The following is a 27077-nucleotide window of genomic DNA, read 5'->3' on the forward strand; positions in this document are numbered from 1 at the left end:
GAACAAACTGTCCGTTTGGCTCTGCTGTGTGTCCACTCTTAGTAAGGAGTGCTGTCTCACTCTTTGCTGATGTGTTATGGCAGGAATTCCAAAGTGCAGTGACCCTTATAAAGATTTTCTGCCTGAAGACAAAGATAGAGCATACAGTGCATTCAGAAAGTATTCAGACCCCTTGACTTTTTCCCATTTTTTTTTCTTTTTTAAAATCTCGCCAATCTACACACAATACCCCATAATGACAATGCAAAAACAGGTTTTTAGACATTTTTGCTAATTTAAGTATTCAACATACACTACTGTTCAAAAGTTTTAGAACACCTACTCCTTCAAGGGTTTTTCTTTCATTTTTACTATTTTCTACATTGCAGAATAATAGTGAAGACATCAAAACTATGAAATAACACATATGGAATCATGTAGTAACAAAAAAGTGTTAAACAAATCAAAATATATTTTAAATTTTAAATTCTTCAAATAGTCACCATTTGCCTTGATGACAGCTTTGCATACTTGGCATTCTCTCAACCAGCTTCATGAGGTAGTCACCTGGAATGCATTTAAATTAACAGGTGTGCCTTCTTAAAAGTTCATTTGTGGAATTTCTTTCCGTCTTAATGCGTTTGAGCCAATCAGTTGTGTTGTGACAAGGTAGTGGGGTACACAGAAGATAGCACTATTTGGTAAAAGACCAAGTTCATATTACGGCAAGAACAGCTCAAATAAGCAAAGAAAAACAACTATCCATCATTACTTTAAGACATGAAGGTCAGTCAATGTGGAAAATTTCAAGAACTTTGAAAGTTTCTTCAAGTGCAAGTCGCAAAAACCTTCAAGCGCTATGATGAAACTGGCTCTCATGAGAACCGCCACAGGAATAGAAGACCCAGAGTTACCCCTGCTACAGAGGAAAAGTTCATTAGAGTTACCAGCCTCAGAAATTGCAGCCCAAATAAATGCTTCACAGAGTTCAAGTAACAGACACATCTCAGCATCAACTGTTCAGAGGAGACTGTGTGAATCAGGCCTTCATGGTCGAATTTCTGCAAAGAAACCACTACTACAGGACACCAATAATAAGAAGAGACTAGCTTGTGCCAAGAAACATGAGCAATGGACTGGTGGAAATGTGTCCTTTGGTCTGGAGTCCAAATTGGAGAATTTTGGTTCTAACCGCTGTGTCTTTGTGAGACGCAGTGTGGGTGAATGGATGATCTCCACATGCGTATTTCCCACCTTAAAGCATGGAGGAGAAGGTGTTATGATGTGGGGGTGCTTTGCTGGTGACGCTGTTTGTGATGTATTTACAATTTTAGGCACACTTAACCATAATACCTACTACAGCATTCTGCAGCGATACGCCATCCCATCTGGTTTGGGCTTAGTGGGACTATCAAACTTTTGACCAGTAGTGTAAGTATTCAGACCCTTTAATTTTTATAGATTTATTTTTATTAAACCTTTATTTAACTAGGCAAGTCACTCAGTTACTCAAGTACTTTGTCGAATCACCTTTGGCAGCGATTACAGCATCGAGTCTTCTTGGGTATGACGCTATAAGCTTGGCACACCTGTATTTGGGGAGTTTATCCCATTCTTCTCTGCAGATCTTCTCAAGCTCTGTCAGGTTGGATGGGGAGCATCGCTGCACAGCTATTTTCAGGTCTCTCCAGAGATTTTCAATTGGGTTCAAGTCCGGGCTCTGGCTGGGCCACTAAAGGACATTCAGAGACTTGTTCCGAAGCCACTCCTCCGTTGTCTTGGCTGTGTGCTTAGTGTCGTTGTCCTGTTGGAAGGTGAACTTCTGAAAAACATCCCCACAGCATGATGTTGCCACCACCATGCTTCACCATAGGGATGGTGTCTGGTTTCCTCCAGACATGACGCTTGGCATTCAGGCCAAAGAGTTCAATCTTGGTTTCACCAGACCAGAGAATCTTGTTTCCCATGGTCTGAGATTCCTTTAGGTGCCTTTTGACAAACTCCAAGTGGCCTGTCATGTGCCTTTTACTGAGGAGTGGCTTCCATCTGGCCACTCTACCATAAAGGCCTGATTGGTGGTGTGTTGCAGAGATGGTTGTCCTTCTGGAAGGTTTCTCCCATTTCCACAGAGGAACTCTGGAGCTCTGTCAGAGTGACCATCGGGTTCTTGGTCACCTCCCTGACCAAGGCCCTTCTCCTCCAATTGCTCAGTTTGGCCGGGTGGCCAGCTCTAGTAAGGGTCTTGGTGGTTCCAAACTTCTTTAATTTAAGAACGATGGAGGCCATTGTGTTCTTTGGGAACTTCAATGCTGCAGACATTTTTGGGTACCCTTCCCCAGATCTATACCTCAACAATCCTGTCTCGGAGCTCTATGGACAATTCCTTCGACCTCATGGCTTGGTTTGCTCTGACATGCACTGTCAACTGTGGGACTTTATATACACAGGTGTGTGCCTTTCAGAATCATGTCCAATCAATTGAATTTACCACAGGTGGACTCAAATCAAGTTGTAGAAACATCTCAAGGATGATCAATGGAAACAAGATGCACATGAGCTCAATTTTGAACCTCATAGCAAAGAGTCTGAATACTTATGTAAATAAAGTATTTTTGTTTTGTTTTTTAATACATTTGCAAACATTTCTAAAAACCTGTTTTTGCTTTGTCATCATGCGGTATTGTGTGTAGATTGATGAGGAACATTGTCATTTAATCCAAGGCTGTAACGTAACAAAATATGGAATATGGGATGAGTCAGACCGCAGAGTGAAGGAAAAGCAGCCAACAAGTGCTCAGCATATGTTGGAACTCCTTCAAGACTGTTGAAAAAGCATTCCAGGTGAAGCTGGTTGAAAGAATGCCAAGAGTGTGCAAAACTGTCATCAAGGCAAAGGGAGGTTATTTGAAGAATCTCAAATGTAAAATATATTTGATTTGTTTAACACTTTTTTTCAATACAATGTGCAAACATTTCTAAAAACCTGTTTTCGCTTTGTCATCATGGGGTATTGTGTGATGGTTTTTGAGGTGAAGTTGTATTTAATCCAAGGCTGTAAAGTAACAAAATATGGAAAAAGGGAAGGGGTCTAAATACTTTCCGAATGCACTATACTTCAAGAGCCTATGGTGGGGGAGTATGCACAGTGCATGACCCTTTCAATAGACATAATTATACAGGACAAATGTACACACCTTCTCAAAGGATGGCTCTAGCTGTATGCGTACAGGGGAGACTTGCCATAGACATAGAATAGATAGTTCTGCAGTGAATATTGCTTTTCTAGGTCTTTATCAAAAATGGAATCACTTCAATAAAATATTATAAAAACCTGATGAAGATTTTACATGACATGAAAATAAACTACCATCTTAGTCAGAAAACATATAATCTAACAAATCAAAATTTGAATATATCATCACAGCCGCTTATCTAATATCTATATATCTATAGGATTTCACTGAGGATTTCACCAGGGTGAGGGTTATCTTACTGTACCTCATGGCTGTGGTGTGTGAGATGATAATGCCCTGTGACTGGTGGGGGCTTGGCCAGCGGGGCCAGGTGATTGGGTTGGAGGGAATGTCCCTCACCTGGGCAGGTGTCCATTGGTCTGAGGGAGCAGAGCCTATGAGTGCAGAGTGCAGGACACAGCCAGAGTCTGGCCAGGGCCAGGGAGAAGCCAACAGTGGCAGCAGCTGCAGCCATGTTACCTTTGAGTTCAGGTGAGGACTACCGTAGGAGCGGACAGAGAGGGAGGGGTTACATTCCATGACTGAATGGTGTACATGATGACATGTAGACAATCCCTACACAGTTAGAACACTTCGCCAGGGACAACAGGTAGGAATTTTCCTCTAATTTGGCTTGATGAGGGTTAGGCAGAATTTGTAGTCTCACTCCCATCTGTGATGAGAGCTTGAGTTGAGTAGGAATACAACAAGTCAGATTGAGTGAAAGGGTTTTTGTTTATATAACTCCTTTACCCAAAATATATTGCATGATATAAAAGTAAGAGAAAAGGTTAGAGGGAAACTATCAAAGGTTTGTGCTGGGGGAAGGAATATTCAATTGTAGTTTAGCCACAGCAAGCTAAACCTCAGCTAATCTCTTCTTCATAATGAACACTAGAGGGAGCTGCTGATTATAAATCATCTCATCCTCAACTGTTACAGTATACCAAAGGTACTGTCTCCTATCTGTGGTTATACTTGTGCTGATGACAGACCCCTCTGAATTCTCTAAATTAAAAAGTGAACTGTTAAAGTGGCGTGTTGTGGAACTGCCTTGCATGATTAGTAGTATCGTGATGGTAACTACAATTATGTAAAATATCGTCATCATCATCAGATACTATGTGTCTGGGTGAGATGAGTGGAGATTGGAAAGGATTGAACTACTGATTTGTTTGAGAGCGTGAGACACGATCATTTTCTGACACATTTGTTACTTACACAATAATATAACCTTTCAGTCATGGGCATCCCATGAGACACTGCGGCTTCGAGGATGTACGTGCAATTTTAGGTGTGTCTTTCCTGGGATTTTCACATCTCCAACCACCATGATGGGTATACATTTATGCAACTATTGACTATACAGTGAGATTGAGCATAGTGTCACTGAAATGCAGGTAATTGAATATAAGACCCTATGGTACCCATTCCGATGAGATGTTCAGGAAATTATACCGCATCCCTGAGTCACATGTCGACCCCATGCTTCAGAGATGCTTCTCGTTCCTGATTGGACATCAGCGGTATCGCATCACCGCACTTTCATTATGTTCCTTTATGTAAACTTCCCCATGGTTTATAGTTCCAAGCCCTAGTTAACCGGGTGTTTTTCCCCCCAAAGATTACATCAGAAATCATGCATAAATACATTCTAAATATGTATGAATTATTGAAACCATATATTTCGATTGAATTCATTATATACTTGTAATAGCGACTTATTTATCGCGGATGGATACGTGATGCATCGAACAAAAATAGTTCCGCGTCAGTTTAGGAGATCACCTTGAGCTTCTGGGTGTAAGAGAAATACGTCAGTCTAGCAGTTGTTCATCGACAGAAGGTGAGTATCATCACATGAGTTGTAGCTAGCTAATGACATGATGTACGTTTGTTTTGCTGTAATGCTGTCACCAAATTACAATTTTATTCAATTGACGTTATCATATTTTGTGTTGCCAGCTGGTTTCTTTAGTGGCATAGTCCAGGCAAGGGATGGATCCCAAAAGATGACTGTCTAGCTACCTAGTTAGAGATAACAGTAGTGGTCACTTTGAACCATCTTACACCGTTTAAACTTACAAACCATGTGGTGTTGTAGTCATACAAAGAATGGTGTCGTTTGTTGTAGTCATAAAAAAAGAATGGTGTCGTTTGTCAGTGACTAACTCAGCGTGATGCAGTTTTCTCCAGTTAACTAGTAAGTTCACCCGTATGAATGGTTAACTACTATTTTTATGAGTGGAGTTATTTGTCATGAACTAACATGGTATCAGTCTAAAACATGTATTTTAAAGCGCGTATTTCTTGTCTCGCGTGGTGGGTGTGGTTGCCCGATGAACTTGGAATTCCATTGGCTAGTTAATCTTCGCGATATCTTAAATTCGTGAAAATGTGACGCAGAATGGAGACGTGCCCTGTGGCGCATCAGTGGATGCGTTGTACTGCAAACGGATGACTGACCATTCTCATGTTACCAATTTAATGAATCGGTTGTTTTTAATAATAATGAGCAGATATGTGCGGTCCTCCCGGCCTCCTGAACAAAACTGTTATTCACACTGACATTCAGTGGTCTAGTGTCCTTTTGTTGGAAATAAGTCTACAACAAGTACCTTTACTATAGTAGTGTGGCCTCACTGACCTGTCAAACTCTAGGGCCCTATAAAATCCGTGAAAGCAGACAGCAAAAAAACACAATTTTATATGGCCCTAACTATGTCTGAATGGACTGGCTTTGTTGACACTGGGGGGAGTTGGTGCAACCTTCTAGAATCCCTCTTCTGCAGTGCCTGTTTATTGACCAGTCATACATCAATACTGTAGCTCTATCAGCTAGCCTGCATCAAACCCTGACCTCCATGGTCAGTTCTTCCATCTCTCCTACCTCCCAAATAAAATTGTCATGTAGGCCTTCAGTTTTTTTTTTTTTGATGATGAAGCCTGTCTAGACTAACTTGAACAATTTGTAAATTTCATATCAGAAATGTGTGTGGTTAGTCAGTCTCAGAACTAATTTAGGCTTCAAACTAAGGTTTAGTGCCCCTCTTACGTCTAGTTAGGACTTCCTGAGATGCTCAGCCATTGTTATGTAACAGATTCTTTTGGCTCAGAGCCCTGTGTTAGTGTAGGAGGAAATACAAGCCACCCTGGCCCTATAATTTACACAGCATCAGCCAGGTCACTTGAGGGAGCCGACTTCTATTTTGGGATGCTAGGGCATAGGAGCACTTCTCAGTAGGTTAGGAATCATGTGTTGTCAGTGGGGACAGGAGTGGCTATACTATTGGTATGTTCCAACATAGTGCTTCTCGTAGGGGTGTGAGGCCTAGATTATAATGTATACGTCAGTGCCCAGCGCGTACACTGCAGGCCCCACAGTAAATGTATAAAATACTCCAACTATGGTGTCACCTTTTTAGTCATTTCCTGCTGTAACTTTCCAGAGTTACAAATATCATGCAATAGCCCCTAACGGTGCACAGTTAGAATGACTAGGCACCTCTTCCTCTGAAGTTTGTTCTCAATGAGGTGAAATAAAAACTCAGAATGCCCAGGTTGAAAACCCCACCTATGACTCACTATTCTACACAGCATACTCCTTGTCTCCTACTCAACTGCAATTGAGTTGACTAAGAAGAAATCTAGCCGTGGCTCCTCTGTGAACTGTCCTTAACCTGCTGCAGTGTTGAGGGGTGTAGGCCTACACTGACTGCATTTGTTTTGCTGCAGTAGTCCTGCTGCAGCTGGTGTCACTTTCATGCAGTCTGCCATGCATCGTGGTAGCCTTACCTCCTGCTCTTGGCTATGTCTGGCAATGTGAGACTAGCATAGTGGCTACAGGTGCTGAGTAACGCTAGGCTGCAGCGCAGCAGAACATGGATACTATCTGCTGTGCAATGCAGCACAGAATGCAAATGTGTCACCCACCCAGTGATGTATGACTACTGCCACCCAATGGCAGCATGCAATGCACTAATCCCAGGCTAGTGTTTTGTCTTCTACACAGGCTTACCATGTGTTATTATTAGAATACACAGCCACCATTTTTAGAGCCCAAGGGGTAATATGACCTAGTGCTGCCAGCATAACATGGCTGCTGTAAACGGCAGGTTTGAAGGTCTCATGTATAGCCGCAGTATCAGGGCACGCAGCCTGCTCCATGGATGCAGCAGCCTGGACTGTGTGTCCTGCAGCACGTTATCCTCACTGAAGAGAAGAGGATTTATTCCTGAGCCATGCGTAGGCAGGCGAGTCACTCTACCGGGAGTTCCTGCTTGTCCGGTTAGCTCTGCTGCTGCGCTCTGTGGGGACCGGGGGTCACACAGACTGGGGATCCTCTGGAGGGCTGTAGCAGCTACGTTTTTGTACGTCCCCAGGAGGAACAGAAAGGTCTACTGGTACGTAAAGCCACATAGCTGGATGATGAGACTGAATCAATGTAGCACAGCGGAAGAGAGCTGGGCTTCTCTGAGGCCACCAGTGTAGGATTATTGGCTACGTCAGGGTCGTCATGGCTGCGCCTAGGATGTCATGTGATGTCACTCCTGTAAGGCAAACTCTGGCTATGCTGCCAATGCACAGTGGAGACATCGCACAGTGTGTGCATGGCATGGATGTGTGAAAGTGAGGGAAGGGGGAGGGGGCAGTACGTAGGCAGAGAGGAAGTACTTGGAGAGCGGGGAAGCATATTCTGTTCCAGTGGGATTGGGGAGGTTGATAGCAACAGGGCAGCTCTAAAGTTAGACATGCACCTGGGTCCCTTAAATGTATTACTGGTGTGTGTCACTGGCCCCAGGCCAGCCCTAACATTCTTTACATCTTTGTCACAGGCTGTATGGTTATGTATGATGTCTCTCAGTGAAAGGGTGGATCAGACTGGCCTGGCATGACCTTGGACTGTAGAGCATCGTTTGAGCCATCATCAGCCTAGCTGTGTTGTGTTAGTCACAGGGTAGGAAGGGTTTCCTGCGGAAGCATAGCAGGCTGGGTCAGGACTCCCTCAGGCTGTAGGATAATTCAGAACATGTCCCTGTTCATTTGAAGGAAGGAGTAAAGCCATAGTGACCATATGAACAGCAATTGCATTATACAATTTACACTATGCATTTTATGTAGCCTATGGCACTGATTTATGTGTGCATATTTCATTAGCAAATGTTTATCTTGAGATGTCATGGTCAACCTCTTGAGATTGTCAGTTGTTGTTGGTTACCTTACCAGCCTTTGTGTTAACAGTGGACATAAGAGCCCATCCCATGTCTCACCCCCTCAAATAAAATGACCCTGTTGTGCGTTCTGCAGTTTGCTGTAAACAGTGTGTTCCAGGGATAAGAATCTAGGCCTCATTTGAGACAAGGCATTGTATGATTTTTGTTCCTCCCTCTGCAGTCTACACTGCTCTACTCTGTCTGGGGGCTACACCTTGCCCCTGCTGTCTCATGCTGTGTACGCAGTTGGGAGTCTGGAGAGAGCAGGATGTGACCATGCTCACGTACAACACTGGGCTGCTGCCTTTGAGGCTCTGGTGTCACTGAGCTACTGCCTATTGGGTTTTACTGCCGCTGTTTGGCAGGGCCCTGCCCCGATTCATTTACACACTGAAAGAGATGAGCTGAGTGTAGGCCTGGTTCTAGAGGGTTGCCTGCCCTAAATAATAGTGAATGCGGGGGGACGGGGTCGATTACAGTTACATATCGGGATATTATTTTTGACAATATCACATTAATTTTGCAGACTGTACCTGCACCAAAACTCATGTATTTTTCCTTCAGAGCTTTTATCTCCAAGACTGATCACTTGTTTTGGCAACATTGGCTAACATTAGCCAAACAAATTTAGCCTCGGCTAATTCAAACTAGCCTGGTAATTGAGGGGAGTTATGTGATACGATTGTGCTGTGGGCTTTGCAGTAAGCGGGGCTACTGAGGGAGATGACATGCTCTCTCTGTCCCTATGCATTCTGCAGATTCTCATCTGTTTTAAGTAGTGTCTTAGAGTTCTGCCAGAATAGTGAAACTGTTCACTGCAACAACGTAGAATAACAGATGTAGCCTATTAGAAAGCTTAGTATTTCCTAGAAGCTCCACCTTGAAGAAGCAATCAGTGAGTTTGTTCTCTGTTCATGTGCGTTTCACTGTATAATTTAGACTGGGTTAAATTAAACTCTCCACTGGTTAGTGTTTACGCTAGTCCAGTTTGGTAACCCTGACTTGTCTAGGGCAGCCCTCCAGTGATCCCCCCCCTCAGCCTACATACCACAGATGGAAGGCATGACATCTATTGCTACATTCCTTGGTTATGTAACCAGGGCAACAGCCCCTGAAGCAGAGTTGACTCGGACTCCACACTCTTAAAGATGCTCCACCTTACACAGAGCTACCACATTAACTTTGTTTTTGCCTGCCCTAAAGCCACTGAGAATTTGCCCTGACATACAGTACCTGTATAAAGAGCCTGTTGTGTAATACTGTCAAGAATGACACTAGAAAAGGAAAGAGTCTTGAGCAAGATAACTTTATGGTGCTACGAAGTATCCTATTGGGTTTGATGCAGTCCTTCTCGAAATGTCCCCTTGTTTTCAACAGCTCTGTATTGAGCCATGTTGAAAGTGATCTGTCCTGGGCTAGGAGGAAATAATGAAAGCACTGTGCCAGTCAGGGCTGCGGTTGCCATGGGTGACCTCAGACGAGGGGAGGGGGAGAACACAATGTGCAAACAGCTCAATGTGCTCCTCAATGAAAGAATATTACTGGCTAGGAATAACCTCGACATGTTTCTGTAGCCCAGGCTATGTTATAGATCAATCGTATCTAGGCCCATGTCTTTGTCTATGGTGCAGCATGAGAACCAGCAGGGAAGGGCTTCAATCACACTTCCTGTTTCTTCAGCTGTAGTCTTCTTTTGAATAGGTTCCTCATTCCACAAACAAACGGTTATTTGCACAGATGTCAGTTGATTCAAAGCCACACACTGCCTCAATAAGCTGTTGTGTGCTAATTCCTAGACTGGTGGCTCTAAAGTTGGTTTCATGAACCAGTGTGTTTTAATGTGGCAGTCCTGTCCATGACCTGATAATGCCTGAGATTGGAGACACTGAATTGAGTGAACCATTAGCACCTTACTGTCTTAGTACACCCTTCATATCACCTCATTTCTCTCTCCTCCTCAAGGACTTCTTCAAATTTTGCCATCATGCCCGGTTCAAAGTCTCAAGACATGGGCTCTGCCTTCGTCCAGACGCAGCAGCTCGGCGCTGCCATGGCCGACACCTTCCTGGAGCACATGTGCCTGCTGGACATTGACTCTGAGCCCACCACCGCCCGCAACACTGGCATCATCTGCACTATTGGTCAGTGGCCACGCACTCACACACTAGGCTTGGGCAGTATCTAGATTGTAATACTGACCTTGTGCCATCCTGGGATATTCGGCAATACCGGCACTGAACACAAGGACTGCTATTTTCAAACTTCACTGAGCCTCTGTAATCCGAAGGTTAGCAATGCTAACAGGTACATGTAAAATCCCATAGAAAATGCTAACGAACGTATTGTCAAAATGTCTCTGACCTAAACTATTTTCAGCTTCAGCTAGATGGCTAACTAGCTACAAAATTAGTAAACCAAATGCACAACTTGAGAGCATTTAGGACATTTTTAGACAATTAACTTAATAGTTATAAGATATCTAGATGGCAAACATTTAGTTGTGAATTCCATACTGTAACTAGATCACCTGGCACGTGCTGCACAACAGTGAGTGACTCAAGGTATCTCGCCTAACACACACACACACACACACACAATGGATGCTAGCATTCAAATGTCTGTAGGCCTATAATCTTTTTACATCACTATTTTAAAGGACCTCTACTCTACTGGCCCCGTGTGGCTCAGTTGGTAGAGCATGGCGCTTGCAACGCCAGGGTTGTGGGTTCGATTCCCACATGGGGCCAGTACAAAAAAAAAAAAAAAAAGTATGAATGTATGTACTTGTAAGTCGCTCTGGATAAGAGCGTCTGCTAAATGACTTAAATGTACTATAGGATAATGCTGTGAAATACCCACTGTATGCCATCACATGTGTGTGTGCTGATGTTTAAACCTCTCTCGTAACAGGGCCAGCCTCCCGCTCTGTGGACATGCTGAAGGAGATGATCAAGTCTGGGATGAACATCGCTCGCATGAACTTCTCCCATGGATCTCACGAGGTGGGTTCCCTAGCATGTCTAGACACCTAGACTTTTGCAGTGGAGGATGATCACACACTTCTACACAGACTGGGTCCAGACCTAAACCGTATATCTGTGGGGGGGGGTCGATAGTTACATATTAGGATATTTTCACGATGTATCGTTTTGGCAATCTCTATTTTTGCGCTAGTTGGCTGAACCTGCACCAACACGTCTATTTTCCATTCATAGCTTTTAAATTGGGAGCAAATTTCTTTTCAGCACTTATTTCCATGACTGATCAAAACATGTTTCTCGTTGCTCCCTCTTGTCCCTCTGCAGCAGACATATGGTGAGCAATATGTTTGAAACATTGAATTGCAATAAAATCGCAGTATCGAATCGCGATGCATATCGTATCGGCACCAAAGTATTGTGATATCGTGTCGCGATGTCCCTGGCAATTCCCAGTTCTACTGAATAGCACAAACCTACACAGGCTGTTTTGATGATCTTTAGGTCAAGGACATTTTTTTTCAACAAAACATCAATACAAAAGTACATGGAACACAAGTGTGTGTGTGTGTCATATACACATACAAAGGACAATTGGGCTAGGGGACCTTAAGGGACATAAACACTTATTCTAACAGCTTTTTTGTTGGTAGTGTATTTAATTGTCTTACAAAATTAAATGTAACTATATTTTAAGAAAATGTGTTTGTAAATTTACATTTTGAATATGAAATGAATTACTTGATTGTTTCAACTTATTTCTAAGTTGAATCCAAGCTGTCCATCGGTGTTATTTCTCTTAAAGAATCCAAGCTGTCCATCTCTCCATAAGTGTAAAATCCTCATAAATGTGTTCAATTATAAATCTACTGATTCCAGCAATACAATGCCAAAAAAATGCAACACCGTTTCTGGGTGGTCATTACAAGAGGTACAATGGTGAATTAGTGTTTTTCTTAAACGTCTTTGTATGGTGGTTGGCATGATTAATAATTATGAAGGGTTTAGAAAGGAACTTCCTTAATTTAGTTAATAAGTAGGTATGTGTGTGGCAACATCCAAGACCATTATCAATAAAACCATTTTCAATAAGGCATGGCATAAGGTATAGATACAACATCCTGCTGAAACGAGGCTCTGTTGTTGAATGGACCAAAAGAGAACCTTTGCTACTGATGAGTCAACAGGGTCAATAGAAGGTAGGCTCTGAGGGTCAGGTCTTGACATGTTCCTGAATAATAAAGCAACACCTGAGGGAATGGCATCTAAAAGAATTGCGAAATCATGAGGTGTTACAGGGATCTTGTGAAAATAATTACCCTCTGCATTTACAAGTTGGCTCACCAATAGGATATTATTTCAGAAACCAATATTCTAAAAAACAGTATAAGTAATACTATGTCCTAATTTATTCCATATATAATGTGTGGAGAAATTGATGAAAACCTGCCGATGAAAAGCAGCGTTTCACTGGAACTTTGTCAATATTATAATTACAAACCAACATGAAGTGAAGGCCACCAAAAGTAGAGAAGACATGATGAGGAATGAAGTTCTTCTTAGGAATTGATTTATCCAATTGATCTTAAGTATTATTTAAATTAGTTAAGTCTAGTAAATTCAGCTCACCATACTTGTAAGTGTTCATTATATTTTCCTAATGTAATGGGTACGGGGTCTCCACAGAAATGAGAAAAGCATCTGGTGTCTCTGCTTATTTTACTGTTAAAGGTATCTCTAGACTAACATATGCCGCTCTAATAAGAGTGAGCAAAGCTGTCATCAAGGCAAAGGGTGGCTACTTTGAAGAATCTCAAATATAAAATCTATATTTTGATTTGTTCAACACTTATCTTTTGGTTACTACATGATTCCTTATGTGTTATATAGTTTTGATGTCTTCACTATTATTCTATAATGTAGAAAATTAGTACAAATAAAGAACCCTTGAATGAGGTGTCAACTTCTGACTGGTAGTGTGTGTACATTCTTAAGACCGTTCTCACTTATTAATAACTACATAGAACAATAACAGTAATGTAAGTCATAACAGATCTGTATGCCCCTCAGTTACTGTATGCAGGTTTCTTATTTTTATACAACTTTCAGTCTTCGTGAGTTTGTAAACATAATAGGCCGCCATCTGGTCATACAAGAAAAAAATAACGAATAAATGATTGAGGTACCTGAGTCGTGCTGAGAAATTGTCACCCGAGGCTTGTTAGGTATTCGGTGCAATGAGAATACCATGGGTAACACCATCAATTTGTTCCTGCTGGTGAGGTTCTAGGGAGGAATGTGGATTTCCAAACTGTTGATGAAGCCTCGTCCTCCGTAGCAGGCAGCATTTCATGCATTCTTGATCGTTGGCCACAACTTGTTCCTATGTCCTCCGGGTTGAGATGCTTGTCAACACGCAGACCGTGGCTCTGAAGGAACACGTTCTTTTTAACCGCTTTCCAGACCGCATCACTGTAGAATCGGGCAGTGAAGAGAATTGATACCCCTTAGTCTTAGATACCCCGTTTTGCTTTTTCTTCTTGGCGACGCACAACATCGACGGTATCACCGATTTTTGTTCTTTTCTACAGGCGTAAATTCTTGGCAGATGTGGATCGCGTCGCACATCCTCGGGCATGCCGTAGAGTCTCAGGATCCATCTTGTGTATTGCTCCAGATTAGTGAGATGTCTATGGTAGATATTGTTATTCTGTTCCACCTTTTTCCACACGCTTTTCAACTTTAGCTACTCATTTTCACATCCTTGATTTCACCACATGCAAACTCTTTTTCCAGCCTTTGATTACCATGGTGTTTGACCCTACCATTTTCTCAATGGCGTCAGACCTGGAGTTGATGAGTAAGGAGACAGAAGCCAAGATGTCTGTCCCTTGTTATTTAAAAAAAAAAAAAAACGAATTATTAGGAGGGTGGAGGTTTGCACGGCGTAACCGGTAAAGAGGGGAACTCGTCATCTTCAACAGCCTTTGAATGCGTGAGGTCATCCATAGGACGAGCGTAGTTATGGCAGTTGTCTATAAGAAAGTTCCTCTCGTTGTTTAGCAATAGAACGGCTAGCTTCTTCCTTCCTCTTTTTGTCACGGCTTCGCATGGACATGCCATAATAAATGACCCACTTATGAGCTTTCCAGTGACTGGAATGATATCTTGAGCAAATAAAAACAATAATAGGAATGTCTGGAAACGTTTTATTTTTTTCTCCACAATCTTTCTGAAGTTTGGTGCGCAACTCGCTAAAGCGTCTGTTCAAGCCTCCATTTTGACCGCCTCCCTGCTCCAATGTCGTCATAGTGCCACTCGTCATTGTCTGTCAGGCATGCTTTGCAAAGCATCAGCTTCCTTCAGAAGATGTCATTTGAATATGAGATGTGCTCTGTGCCAACCAGGCTGTGCAGTTCAAGGGTAGAGTCAGTGTGGAGTTGTCTGCTCAGGATCAAAGGTAGGCCCTAAACTGTGAAATGGAGCAGGCAGACAGCAGTGGAAACCTTACCTGAGGTTGCTTGTGCCACTAAAAATACTTAATCTGTGCCTTCATCTTGTAGTTTTATCACCCCGCCCAGGGTGCAGTCCTGGAGCAACAGGTGGAGTCCCTCCCACTCCGTCACAGTCACCTGCTTCAATTCCCTGTTCAGTAGAGGTCACTCAGCAGGCAAAAGATGCTTCCTCTCCCTGTGTCTTAACCTGCTACTCTCAGGCAGGGGGCCTGAGCCACTCACCTTGTCATCCTGTCTGTCTCCTGGCCCTCTACTGTATCATGGAGGCTTATCAAAATGTTAGGAAGTGCACTTTGACATCTTTATTTATATCTTCATGAAATGACATATCCACTTGCTGAAACTACCCAGTTCTCAGATGACCTTGCTTTGTCTGACTAGCTGCTCTAAGGCATATGCTGAGAATGTAGTTTGTGGTGATACAGTAACAGCAGAATAACTGGGAAGGAGGGAAAGAAAATTAAGCTCTGTGATTACCTGCCAATTAAGTGCTTAGGTAAAGCTCAGGTTACTTTTTACCCAGATGGGGAGAAGCAGCATGAGCCATCTGGGGCAGCTGTCTCCAAGGGCAACGCTAGCACTGCCATTCAAGACCATTAGTATAGTTGTAATGTACATGTGGACAGGCAGGTTGTATTAGTGTATTTAACTATTTGTAAATATCCAGGTCATGCTGTCTGAATAAAGTAAGTTTTGTGTTAACCACACAAGTTTACAACTGATAAAGGGTATTGCACTGAGTGTGTAGTCTAATCTGAAATGGGGACTAGCCATAAATCAGGGGTTGACATTAAGCTTTCATGGCCACTTGCTCATCTGGCAAATTCATGAAGCTGTAATCCCACTTCCTAGCTAGCGCACTGGGCAGCTAAATCCAATTAATATTCTGTCTAAACTGAAATATTTTCCTTGGTGATTTCCTAAATGGAGGACTGCAAGTGCCACTTGATCTGCGACTCGCGCTACTGAAATAGGTGCATCTCTCTCACTGTTTACTCTAGTTTAACAGGGTGTTTTTCCCTTTATTGGGAGTTGAGACATGCAGTTAACAGCATTATAAAGAGCTTAAATTCATCAGATTTGGTGGTAATTGGTTTTCCTTGTTTGATTTGAGCTTAAACTTGGTGGGCAGGCTTTTATATAAAAAAAATAACAAAATAGACTAATGATTCTCAAAACAATACACTCTGACCAATTCCTTTCATATTTCAGTCTGAAACCTGCCTAGGTTTAGGGGGGTTGTAACCAATTGCTTAATGGCACACTAGCAGTTTGCAAAATATCACTGGAAAATAGACACCAGTTATTTAAAATGCAGCTGGTGGTTGGGGACAGGCCTACTTCAATCCACCAGAACATTTATTTGTGATAAAGCGTTCATGATTTAGCAAGGAATGTAGTTTGTGTATCCCATATGTTTTATAGGCAGTATTTCTGCAGGCCTAATGGGAGCGCGTGTCTAGAGCTAGCGGTCGTCATTGTAGGGGAAATAACTAATGGCCTGGCCTTGGTTTAATTTTTTTTTGCGAGTCGCTAAGGCACATTAACAAATGGAACAGTAGAATCAATTTTACCTGTCCAATCGGGTAGCCACATAGTAGATTTTCTCCCTGCTCTACTGTTCAGTTTACCTGCCCAGGGCAATCGGTTAACAGTTAGTCAACCTCTGCCAAATGCATTTGGCGGCTTGACTCGCACTGTTTACATAAAATAATTACTCTGTACTGTATGTTGTAGCTGAAAATATGACCAATTTTAAGTGACCTCTTCCTAGAAATCCGGGGAGAATGTTTTCTATTGCGCTTCAGAACATCTTAGCCTTCATTGAAAACCATTTGAACTTTCTCAGTGGTACCTATACAGAGGGTAGCTAGATGGGATGTTTGCGCTACTGGTAACAGTTGTCAAGACTCTAGACCACATCCTGGATTGCGTCATGTTTATGACACTTTGTAGTAGTTCTAAGCAGTGGTGGGGGAAAAAGTACTAAATTGTCATACTTGAGTAAAAGTAAAGATACCTTGATTAAAAAATGACTCAAGTCACCCAGTAAAATACTACTTGAGTAAAAGGATTTGGTTTTAAAAATAAGTATCAAAAGTAAATGGAATTGCTGAAATGTACTTATCAAAAGTAATTGTATCTATTTCTAATTCCTTATATTAAGCAAACCAGGCAGCACTTTTTTATTTTTGACGGATAGCCATGGGCGCACTCCAACACTCAGAAATAATTTACAAATGAAGCATTTGTTTAGCGAGTCTGCCAGATCAGATGTGGGAGGAATGACCAGGGATGTTCTCTTGATAAGTGTGTGTGTGTGAATAGGACAATTTTACTGTCAAAATGTAACGTTCTTTTGGGTGTCAGGGAAAATGTATGGAGTAAAAAGTACATCTTCTTTTTGGAATGTAGTAAAGTAAAAGTTGCCAAATTACTTAAGTAGTATTTTTACTTAAGTACTTTATACCACTGGTTATAAGATTATGCATTATCTTCTTATTGCCCTGCCCTGATATGTTGTCAGCTGATTATGTTCAGTTGCGTGACTCATTACACCTACACTAGGTCTCTACCCTCCGACATGAGTTTTCCCATGCCTAGGCCATCTCTCACAATGTCACTGAAATAAAATGTGTATCTGGCTGACGCGTTGTTGCTTTAGTGTTAAATGTGCAGGCCTGATCAAAAATGATTTCCTTCTTATATAATGTTTATTTTTGTTCTTATTCTCTGTTCCACAGTACCACTGTGAGACTATTAAGAATGTGCGTGAGGCCTGTGAGAGCTTTAAGCCTGGCAGCATCCACTACCGCCCCGTGGCCATTGCTCTGGACACCAAGGGACCTGAGATCAGGACTGGACTTATCAAGGGAGTGAGTAGAACCAACCAACAACACTTAACTACCATGTTCCCAGCACACATCAACTGATTGGAGGCCCTATCAAATGTTTACTACACTCATTTTGTTGAACTAAATATTGAGTACAGATGTGGGATCTTAATTTGAGCCAGTTTGCTACAGCAGGAAAATAATCCTGCAGCAACGGGAAATGTGGATTATAGTTAATTGGCATTTTTGTAGGGGTTGATCCTTTTTTCTTAAGGCAAAACCAAGCCTGAAATTTTAAAGTGGAATTACAAATTTCATATGCCTTTTAAACCTCAAATATATACAACAAGTTTTACATTTCCTGCATTGCAGGAAAGTTCTCCTGCAACTGGGTGATCAAATTAAGAACCTACATCTGTATAAAATATTGGACTACTACAAGCTTGAGAGATTTCAAACTCTTCAATGAGCCATTGAGTGGTTGAACCCCAAAATTGTCATGGTGACCAATTGATACTCATCCATGGTCCTTTGTGTGTCAGAGTGGTACATCTGAGGTGGAGCTGAAGAAGGGCAACATGATCAAGTTGACCCTGGATGATGCCTATCAGGAGAACTGTGATGAAGACAATCTGTGGCTGGACTACAAGAACATCACCAGGGTGGTGGAGCAGGGCAGCAAGATCTACATCGACGATGGACTCGTGTCCCTCCAGGTCAAGGAAATCGGTGAGTCCATGTCTGGCTCCCACTTAAGAGCTGAATATACTAGAGAATATTCCTTTGAGGATCTATGAGCCCTAGAATCTCCTCACTTACTGAACCTTTAGGTGGTTAGAGGATGGACAGAAAGTCCTTTACTATTCTTTATTGCCTGGATATAACGGTTAAGTGTCTCCTCTCCAATGTGTGTCCCCAGGTGGTGACTACCTGATGTGTGAGATTGAGAATGGAGGGACCCTGGGCAGTAAGAAGGGTGTGAACCTGCCTGGTGCTGCTGTGGACCTGCCTGCTGTCTCTGAGAAGGACATCTCTGACCTGAACTTCGGCGTGGAGCAAGGAGTGGACATGGTGTTTGCCTCTTTCATCCGTAAAGCAGCCGACGTGCACGCTGTCAGGAAGGTGCTGGGAGAGAAGGGCAAGAATATCAAGATCATCAGCAAGCTGGAGAACCACGAGGGAGTGCGCAGGTCTGTGTGATGGCATTAAATGCACAGAAATGCAAGCTGATTTTGGACCCTTGGCTAGTAGAAATTGTGCTCGACTGGCCAGTGCCCAAAATCTTTACGTTCCAGCACTAAATTCACATTCACAAACATTCCCGTCCCCTGTGCAGATTTGATGAAATCATGGAAGCCAGTGATGGCATCATGGTTGCCCGTGGAGACCTGGGAATTGAGATCCCCACAGAGAAGGTGTTCCTGGCCCAGAAGATGATGATTGGCCGCTGCAACAGAGCCGGCAAGCCAATCACCTGCGCCACACAGGTCAGTTTACTTGTGACGACAGCTTTTTTAAAATATATGAACGAGAGACATTTCTATTTCCACAGGGATGCTACAGTTTGTTGTGATGTGAAAGGTTGTGTGTTATTACACTGTTGGTAGCCTGACATTGTGAACCCCTGTCCTTCCCAGATGTTAGAGAGCATGATCAAGAAGCCCAGGCCCACCCGTGCCGAGGGCAGTGACGTGGCCAACGCCGTGCTGGATGGAGCTGACTGCATCATGTTGAGTGGAGAGACCGCCAAGGGAGACTACCCCCTGGAGGCTGTCCGCACACAGCACATGGTGAGACAGTGGCCCCTACAGTTAGCCTCCAGTACTGTCCTTAAGTCTGGCTCATCAGCCCTCGACTAGCACTAGTCCTGACCTACAGTGTGTAGACCTATCAACAGCAGGGTCAGAGCTACTGGAAGTCATGTTGCTGATGGAAGTCAAAACACTCATTTCCACTTTTTTATTTGTTCATGTTTTATGTCATGTGATGTTTGTCAGGGTCAGCAAAAGCAGTCTGGATTCAGCTGGTATTATATTGCCTCATAATGATCCATAGAATGGTTGCTCACTACGTTTTAATAGTGCAGAGTGTAGGACATGGGTGGAGAATGTGACTGACGCTGCCCTCATTTTCTTCTACTCTGGCTTTTAACAGCTGACTCTAGTTCCGCTGCTGCACTCCTCTCTGGATGCAGGCAGGAGTGACTCAGCAGTCCTTGAGCAGCTGCACTGCAGGACCCAGTCCTTCACGCTTTAACATGTTTTCACCTCTTAAGAATGCATTGTGAGTTAACTGAAGGCACTGTCCTACACAAGGGCTGATGTTACGCTCAGACTAACTCTGCCTCTTAACAGCTTCTATTTTATGGTCTTTGAATGTTTTCCCTCTGTTTAGTTTTTTATTGGACTTTGAAAAATGTTTCTTATTCCTCTCATTTCCTGTTTGACTGTCTCTTCATATGTGACTGAGCAAGGCGTGCATGTTATAACACCAGTTGGCTATAGTCACCTGCCCATCTCATAAAACCTCTTCACAGCTAACTAGTTTGAATGAGCAAAGTCAGTTTGGGTGGTATGTAGACTTTATATTCCGATACTAACTATAGAATTACCATAGGATCATAAAAGTAGTTTAGTGTTTTTATAATGCTGTGATGTGTTAGCTAAATGGACTGGCTGCTGTGGCCCATTGGATGTGTTAACATAAATGTTTTGTTCTTGTCTCACTAAACTGCACTCTGACTAAATCTACATTTCTGCCCTTTCCCTCTGCATACCTCTCCATCTCCTCATCTTATTCCTTTCACCTTAACTTCCTACCCTCCCTCTATCTCGTCTCCTCCTATCACTCTTTCCTTATCTGTCTGGTGTTCTTCCTGTCTGCTACATCTTGCCCTCGCCTGTGCCAGATCGCTCGCGAGGCAGAGGCAGCCATGTTTCATCGGCAGGTGTTCGAGGACCTGCGGCGTGCCGCACCACACTCCACCGACCCGGCCGAGGCTATCGCCATCGGCGCCGTGGAGGCGTCCTTTAAGATCTTGTCCTCTGCGTTCATTGTGCTCACTAACTCTGGAAGGTAGGCAGGTGGCTGTAGCACGGCTGTTTGGAGGGAGACTCAGGAGGTTTGTGAGAAGCCAGAGTAGGGAGAGACAGGTACTGAATGAAAGGGCATGGCACACGTTTACAGGTCTTTACGGTCACAACAAACTGGAAACCACTAAGTTGAATCCATTATAAGAATAGGCTATATATCTGGTAGTGCCTCTGATTGACAGCCGTTACATCAACCTAACTCCGTAAATGAAATGGACCAGGACTAGATAAGCGTTTGCCATGCCTCTCAGGTGCGAGGCATGCCTCGTGGTGGTGTGACTGAGTGTAACCCACATGCCTCGGGCACACCCTCACACTCAGATTGCTCGGGAGGCTGAGGCAGCCACCTTTCACAGACAGCTGTTTGAGGAGCTGCGACGCACCACCCACCTGACCCGGGACCCCTCTGAGGCCGTGGCCTGTGGCGCAGTGGAATCCTCATTCAAGTGCTGTGCTAGCGCCCTCGTCGTACTCACAAAGACCGGCAGGTAAGAGGGAGGACAGGGACAGGCAGCAGCAGGTAAGAGGAAGGCAGGGAGGAGAGGGACAGGCAGCAGCGGGTAAGAGGAAGGCAGGGAGGAGAGGGACAGGCAGCAGCGGGTAAGAGGAAGGCAGGGAGGAGAGGGACATGCGGGTAAGAGGAAGGCAGGGAGGAGAGGGACAGGCAGCAGCGGGTAAGAGGAGGGACAGGCAGCAGCGGGTAAGAGGAAGGCAGGGAGGAGAGGGACATGCGGGTAAGAGGAAGGCAGGGAGGAGAGGGACAGGCAGCAGCAGGTAAGAGGAAGGCAGGGAGGAGAGGGACATGCAGCAGCAGGTAAGAGGAAGGCAGGGAGGAGAGGGACATGCAGCAGCGGGTAAGAGGAAGGCAGGGAGGAGAGGGACATGCGGGTAAGAGGAAGGCAGGGAGGAGAGGGACATGCGGGTAAGAGGAAGGCAGGGAGGAGAGGGACATGCGGGTAAGAGGAAGGCAGGGAGGAGAGGGACATGCGGGTAAGAGGAAGGCAGGGAGGAGAGGGACATGCGGGTAAGAGGAAGGCAGGGAGGAGAGGGACATGCGGGTAAGAGGAAGGCAGGGAGGAGAGGGACATGCGGGTAAGAGGAAGGCAGGGAGGAGAGGGACAGGCAGCAGCAGGTAAGAGGAAGGCAGGGAGGAGAGGGACAGGCAGCAGCAGGTAAGAGGAAGGCAGGGAGGAGAGGGACAGGCAGCAGCAGGTAAGAGGAAGGCAGGGAGGAGAGGGACATGCGGGTAAGAGGAAGGCAGGGAGGAGAGGGACATGCGGGTAAGAGGAAGGCAGGAGGAGAGGGACATGCGGGTAAGAGGAAGGCAGGGAGGAGAGGGACATGCGGGTAAGAGGAAGGCAGGAGGAGAGGGACATGCGGGTAAGAGGAAGGCAGGAGGAGAGGGACAGGCAGCAGCAGGTAAGAGGAAGGCAGGGAGGAGAGGGACATGCGGGTAAGAGGAAGGCAGGGAGGAGAGGGACATGCGGGTAAGAGGAAGGCAGGGAGGAGAGGGACATGCGGGTAAGAGGAAGGCAGGGAGGAGAGGGACAGGCAGCAGCAGGTAAGAGGAAGGCAGGGAGGAGAGGGACATGCGGGTAAGAGGAAGGCAGGAGGAGAGGGACATGCGGGTAAGAGGAAGGCAGGAGGAGAGGGACATGCGGGTAAGAGGAAGGCAGGAGGAGAGGGACATGCGGGTAAGAGGAAGGCAGGAGGAGAGGGACATGCGGGTAAGAGGAAGGCAGGAGGAGAGGGACATGCGGGTAAGAGGAAGGCAGGAGGAGAGGGACATGCGGGTAAGAGGAAGGCAGGAGGAGAGGGACAGGCAGCAGCAGGTAAGAGGAAGGCAGGGAGGAGAGGGACAGGCAGGTAAAAGGAAGGCAGGGAGGAGAGGGACATGCGGGTAAGAGGAAGGCAGGGAGGAGAGGGACATGCGGGTAAGAGGAAGGCAGGGAGGAGAGGGACATGCGGGTAAGAGGAAGGCAGGGAGGAGAGGGACATGCGGGTAAGAGGAAGGCAGGGAGGAGAGGGACAGGCAGCAGCAGGTAAGAGGAAGGCAGGGAGGAGAGGGACATGCGGGTAAGAGGAAGGCAGGGAGGAGAGGGACATGCGGGTAAGAGGAAGGCAGGGAGGAGAGGGACATGCGGGTAAGAGGAAGGCAGGGAGGAGAGGGACATGCGGGTAAGAGGAAGGCAGGGAGGAGAGGGACATGCGGGTAAGAGGAAGGCAGGGAGGAGAGGGACATGCGGGTAAGAGGAAGGCAGGGAGGAGAGGGACATGCGGGTAAGAGGAAGGCAGGGAGGAGAGGGACATGCGGGTAAGAGGAAGGCAGGGAGGAGAGGGACATGCGGGTAAGAGGAAGGCAGGGAGGAGAGGGACAGGCAGCAGCGGGTAAGAGGAAGGCAGGGAGGAGAGGGACAGGCAGCAGCGGGTAAGAGGAAGGCAGGGAGGAGAGGGACAGGCAGGAAGTAAGGGACTCACAGAACATGCAACTCTGACACTTAACATCCTATTCCCCTACTTTAGATTGGTGGGGAACGGTTGCATGGTCCCAGATAGATGTCACCCCTCTGTGTGGGTGGAGACAGTAATGTTAGCTGTAGAAGGGTGGGTGGGGAGTATTATGGGTTGCACAGACAGAGGCCACTCTGTAGAGACAGATCTGTAGATAATAAATACAAAAATAACATTTGTATTATTCGTTTTAAGAGTCCTCAACATTATTGGGAACACCTACATTGTTAGAGCCATACAGTTTCAGGGTATAGATTTCTGCGGCTGTATTGCCAAAACACTGCAGGAGTCATTCAATTGTGTTCACCCTCACATCAACCGACTCTTTTGACTACTCAACCTTGACATTTTCCTAAGATTTTTAACTCTCATTGTGCTGACTTTGACCAATCTAGAGTGACTGTCTTTGTAACCCCAACAGAACCAACAGGATGAAATGTTGACTGGCTTGTTTAATGTTCACAATGAGACACATCCTTAGACTTGGCATATCAATGGGAGATCATTTGAATTACATCAATGCACACTATAGGTTTACGCAAACATTTATTTTACTATAGTAGGTCCTCTACTAATCAAATCATTAGTTTCCTAATATTTCAGAAATACATTTTAATTAGAAGTTTCAGAAATCTACCCCCTTTTTATAGATTTGTGTAGGCTTTGTTCAAGCCATATTGCCAGTATCTGAAATGGGAATGGCAGCAGGCCTTGGGTGTGTCCTTGGCTGACAGTCTGAGCTGTGTTGTCTGTGTGCAGGTCAGCCCACCTGATCTCCAGGTACAGGCCCCGTGCCCCCATCATTGCTGTGACCCGTAACGGCCAGACCGCCCGCCAGGCCCACCTGTATCGCGGGATCTTCCCCGTCCTCTACAACAAGCCTGCCCACGACGTCTGGGCCGAGGACGTCGACCTCAGGGTCAACTTCGCCATGGAAATGGGTGAGTCCACAGCCATTACAAAGATCTTTTCATGAGCTGTAAGATGATCTCCTGGATATTTATGGTATTTTAGTGTTCACCAGAATAAAAGCTCACTCCAAACGGTCTAAACCAGGGGTCTACAACCTCTTTGTATCATGAGCTACTTAAAAAAAAAAAAAAAAAAATCCTAGGTTTCAAATAGGCACACTTCTTCTCTCCCCTGCAACTCTTCCATGTCATTAGTGTACAAGAGAAAATATTACACTGTTCTGTCAATATACCTGGTAAAAGAGTTAAGCAATAAGGCCCGAGGAGATGAGGTAATGGCCAATATACCACAGGGCTGTTCGCACCGCGGAGTGGACACAGCCCTTAGCCGTGGTATATTGACCATTTATCACAAACCCCTGAGGTGCTTTATTGCTGTTATAAACTGGTTTCCAATGTAATTAGAGCACCCTTTGTTCGGTCATACACGTGGTTATACGGCTGTCAGCCAATCAGCATTCAGGGCTCAAACCACCTAGTTTATAATGGTTAATAAACCGCTCAAGGGGGGGGGTTTGTTTAATTTCTTGGTTTCAGATTTTGTTTTTCACTGCATGCATTTGAGTCAACTCTGACAGGTTCAGCTCATGAGCTCCATTAGCAGCAGATTTTAATTTAGAATGGAAAATGAATGTGTTTACGCAACAAATGCTAGTGTCGTATCACACCGCATCGATTCGTTCCTCTAATCAAACCGAATCGCATAGAATAGTTTCAATCTACAATGTATCGGAGCCCATGTATCGAATTATCTTGAAAGGGAAGATGCACGCCGATACTAAGTTTCCATGCTAGTTTACAGCTTAAGTTAAAATCAATTCACTACCCCAGAACTTTTGTTTGTGATCATATGCATTTAAAAAGAAAATCGAATCTGATTGTCACCAAAAACATTCCCTGGGTTAATCGTCTCTCCCTCGCCGAACTGACTGCAGGTGCCTTATGAATGACTGTCTTAGAAACAGCTTGCACCTTTTTAAAAGATTACTACTTCTATGCAAAATGTTGATCAGTAAAATAAGTCCCAAAGGGAAGCGGATTGTAGCCCCAGGTGACAAACTGAAATCGACCAGAAGAAGCTCAACTCAAAGTATCCAGTGAGCAGACCGAGGCTACATCTTGATTTACAGTTGATCAAGACCTACTATTCAAATAAATGACTACTGTCAAGTTTTAAGTGGTTGGTGAAAACAATCCAAAGTCAAATTGATTGTATAATTGATTCATACATGACTGTCTCAAATAAATTGACAAATGTTTAAACATTCCAAATGTAATCTTGAACTCGAGATGCCCAGAGATTTGCCAGATCAGTGTAGTAGACTAGTTTCTGTCTGGATCGAGTGCTGTTCTTTGGATCATCTTTATAGATGTCTTCTTTTTTTGCCATTGTATCGCAATATTAAACCTGGTATCGAAGTCAAAATCCTGGTATGGTGACAACACTAGTAGGAGTATGGTGTTGACAACTGTGCTCTTTGTTTCCCAGGCAAGGAGCGAGGGTTCTTCAAGGAGGGAGATGTGGTGATCGTCCTGACCGGTTGGCGCCCAGGCTCTGGCTATACCAACACCATGCGTGTGGTCGTGGTTCCTTGAATTATGACTACCCTCCTTTCCCCTTCTCACCCCTCCACTGTCTTACCCTCCTTGTCCCTCTGCTCACCGCTCCCTGTCCCAACACCAGGGCTCAGACAGACTTCTACAGCCCACAACAAACACCTGGCCTTTTCTTCCTCTCCAAGAACAGGCCAGTGGTGGTGACTCGACCAATAGGAAATCTCCCCACTACAATCCACTCCAGGGTTCCCCTCACGTAGGTGTGCTCTGTTCATCTCCAGGATATCTGTACGCGCACACCAGAAACAGCTGTATTTATTCACACAAACAAAACCATGTATGACTCTTACATTCAAACCAGACTGAAAGAGCTACAACCTGCTGGTCTGTGTGTCCCGGGCACCTCTGTTTTGAGAGGCAGGTGGGGCACACCTTAAGAGAGCCTGCTATACTGTAACTTGTAACAAACACACACTCCAATTCCTATAAAGTGAACAAAATGGTGGCAACCCGACGTGAACAACTCTTTAAGGCCCTGTCAGTTAAACTCTTCCCCCAAACATAGCCCCTTGTTGTGCTGTCTGTATTTACATTGGGAGTGCAGAGAAAGTATATAGAACACAATCTACTGTAGACAATGTTATTCTGTACTTTACTTGACTTTAGATTCTGGGCATCCAATACTATGTATAACCATAGAGAAATCCTATAATAGTTTGACAAGTTACTTTTTTTGTGTTGAAGTATTCTTAGAAAGCCCTTACATTTTGGTCATAACTAAGTTGGCACTTAAGAACCACTGTATGTATGTATGTAAGCTGCTACATGGTTCTCACAAATGAATGATGTATGAATTTAGTACTTTGAGGGCACTGTGGGGGGATAAAGGAATGAGTTGGACCCCCCCCCTCACCCTCTTCTTTCCTCTTGCTCCTGTCTGTCGGTGACCTAGTGTGTGTCTAAATGTCCATCTGCTTCTTTGATTGTATTACCCTTAACATGTTACACCCTACCCTCACAATGTTAACTGCTGTAATGAGTTGTCCTTCACGATGATTTTAATCATTAAAAGAGATGAGCACCTGTCTTGTTCCTGTCATGTTTGTATAACAGTAGTCTTAACTGGGTTCATAAGGACAGACTGGCTTGTGTACGTGCCATCTCGGACTGGCTTGGAGCTACTCACCACTGACA

At 44.5% G+C, this 27077-nt stretch overlaps 1 protein-coding gene and 1 non-coding gene across 3 annotated transcripts; both read left to right on the top strand.

The window, feature by feature from the left end:
• Positions 1–4949: 4949 nt before the first annotated feature.
• Positions 4950–26966, top strand: LOC129852717 (pyruvate kinase PKM). Of its 2 annotated transcripts, none has more exons than XM_055918340.1 (11): positions 4950–5058; positions 10388–10566; positions 11336–11427; positions 17663–17794; positions 18295–18481; positions 18672–18942; positions 19089–19239; positions 19390–19542; positions 20661–20827; positions 24115–24296; positions 25816–26966. In XM_055918340.1, the coding sequence occupies exons 2-11, from the start codon at positions 10410–10412 to the stop codon at positions 25920–25922; spliced, it is 1599 nt and encodes a 532-aa protein (XP_055774315.1). In that variant the 5' UTR covers positions 4950–5058; positions 10388–10409; the 3' UTR covers positions 25923–26966. The 2 variants fall into 2 exon arrangements, with proteins under 2 accessions (XP_055774315.1, XP_055774316.1); XM_055918341.1 differs by lacking the exon at positions 20661–20827 and adding an exon at positions 21166–21332.
• trnaa-ugc (transfer RNA alanine (anticodon UGC)) lies at positions 11098–11171 on the top strand. Its single transcript has one exon. It is a non-coding gene; the product is annotated as a tRNA-Ala (tRNA).
• Positions 26967–27077: the final 111 nt, after the last annotated feature.

Source organism: Salvelinus fontinalis, chromosome 4 (genome assembly GCF_029448725.1).
Source record: "Salvelinus fontinalis isolate EN_2023a chromosome 4, ASM2944872v1, whole genome shotgun sequence".
Taxonomy (NCBI): Eukaryota; Metazoa; Chordata; class Actinopteri; order Salmoniformes; family Salmonidae; genus Salvelinus; species Salvelinus fontinalis.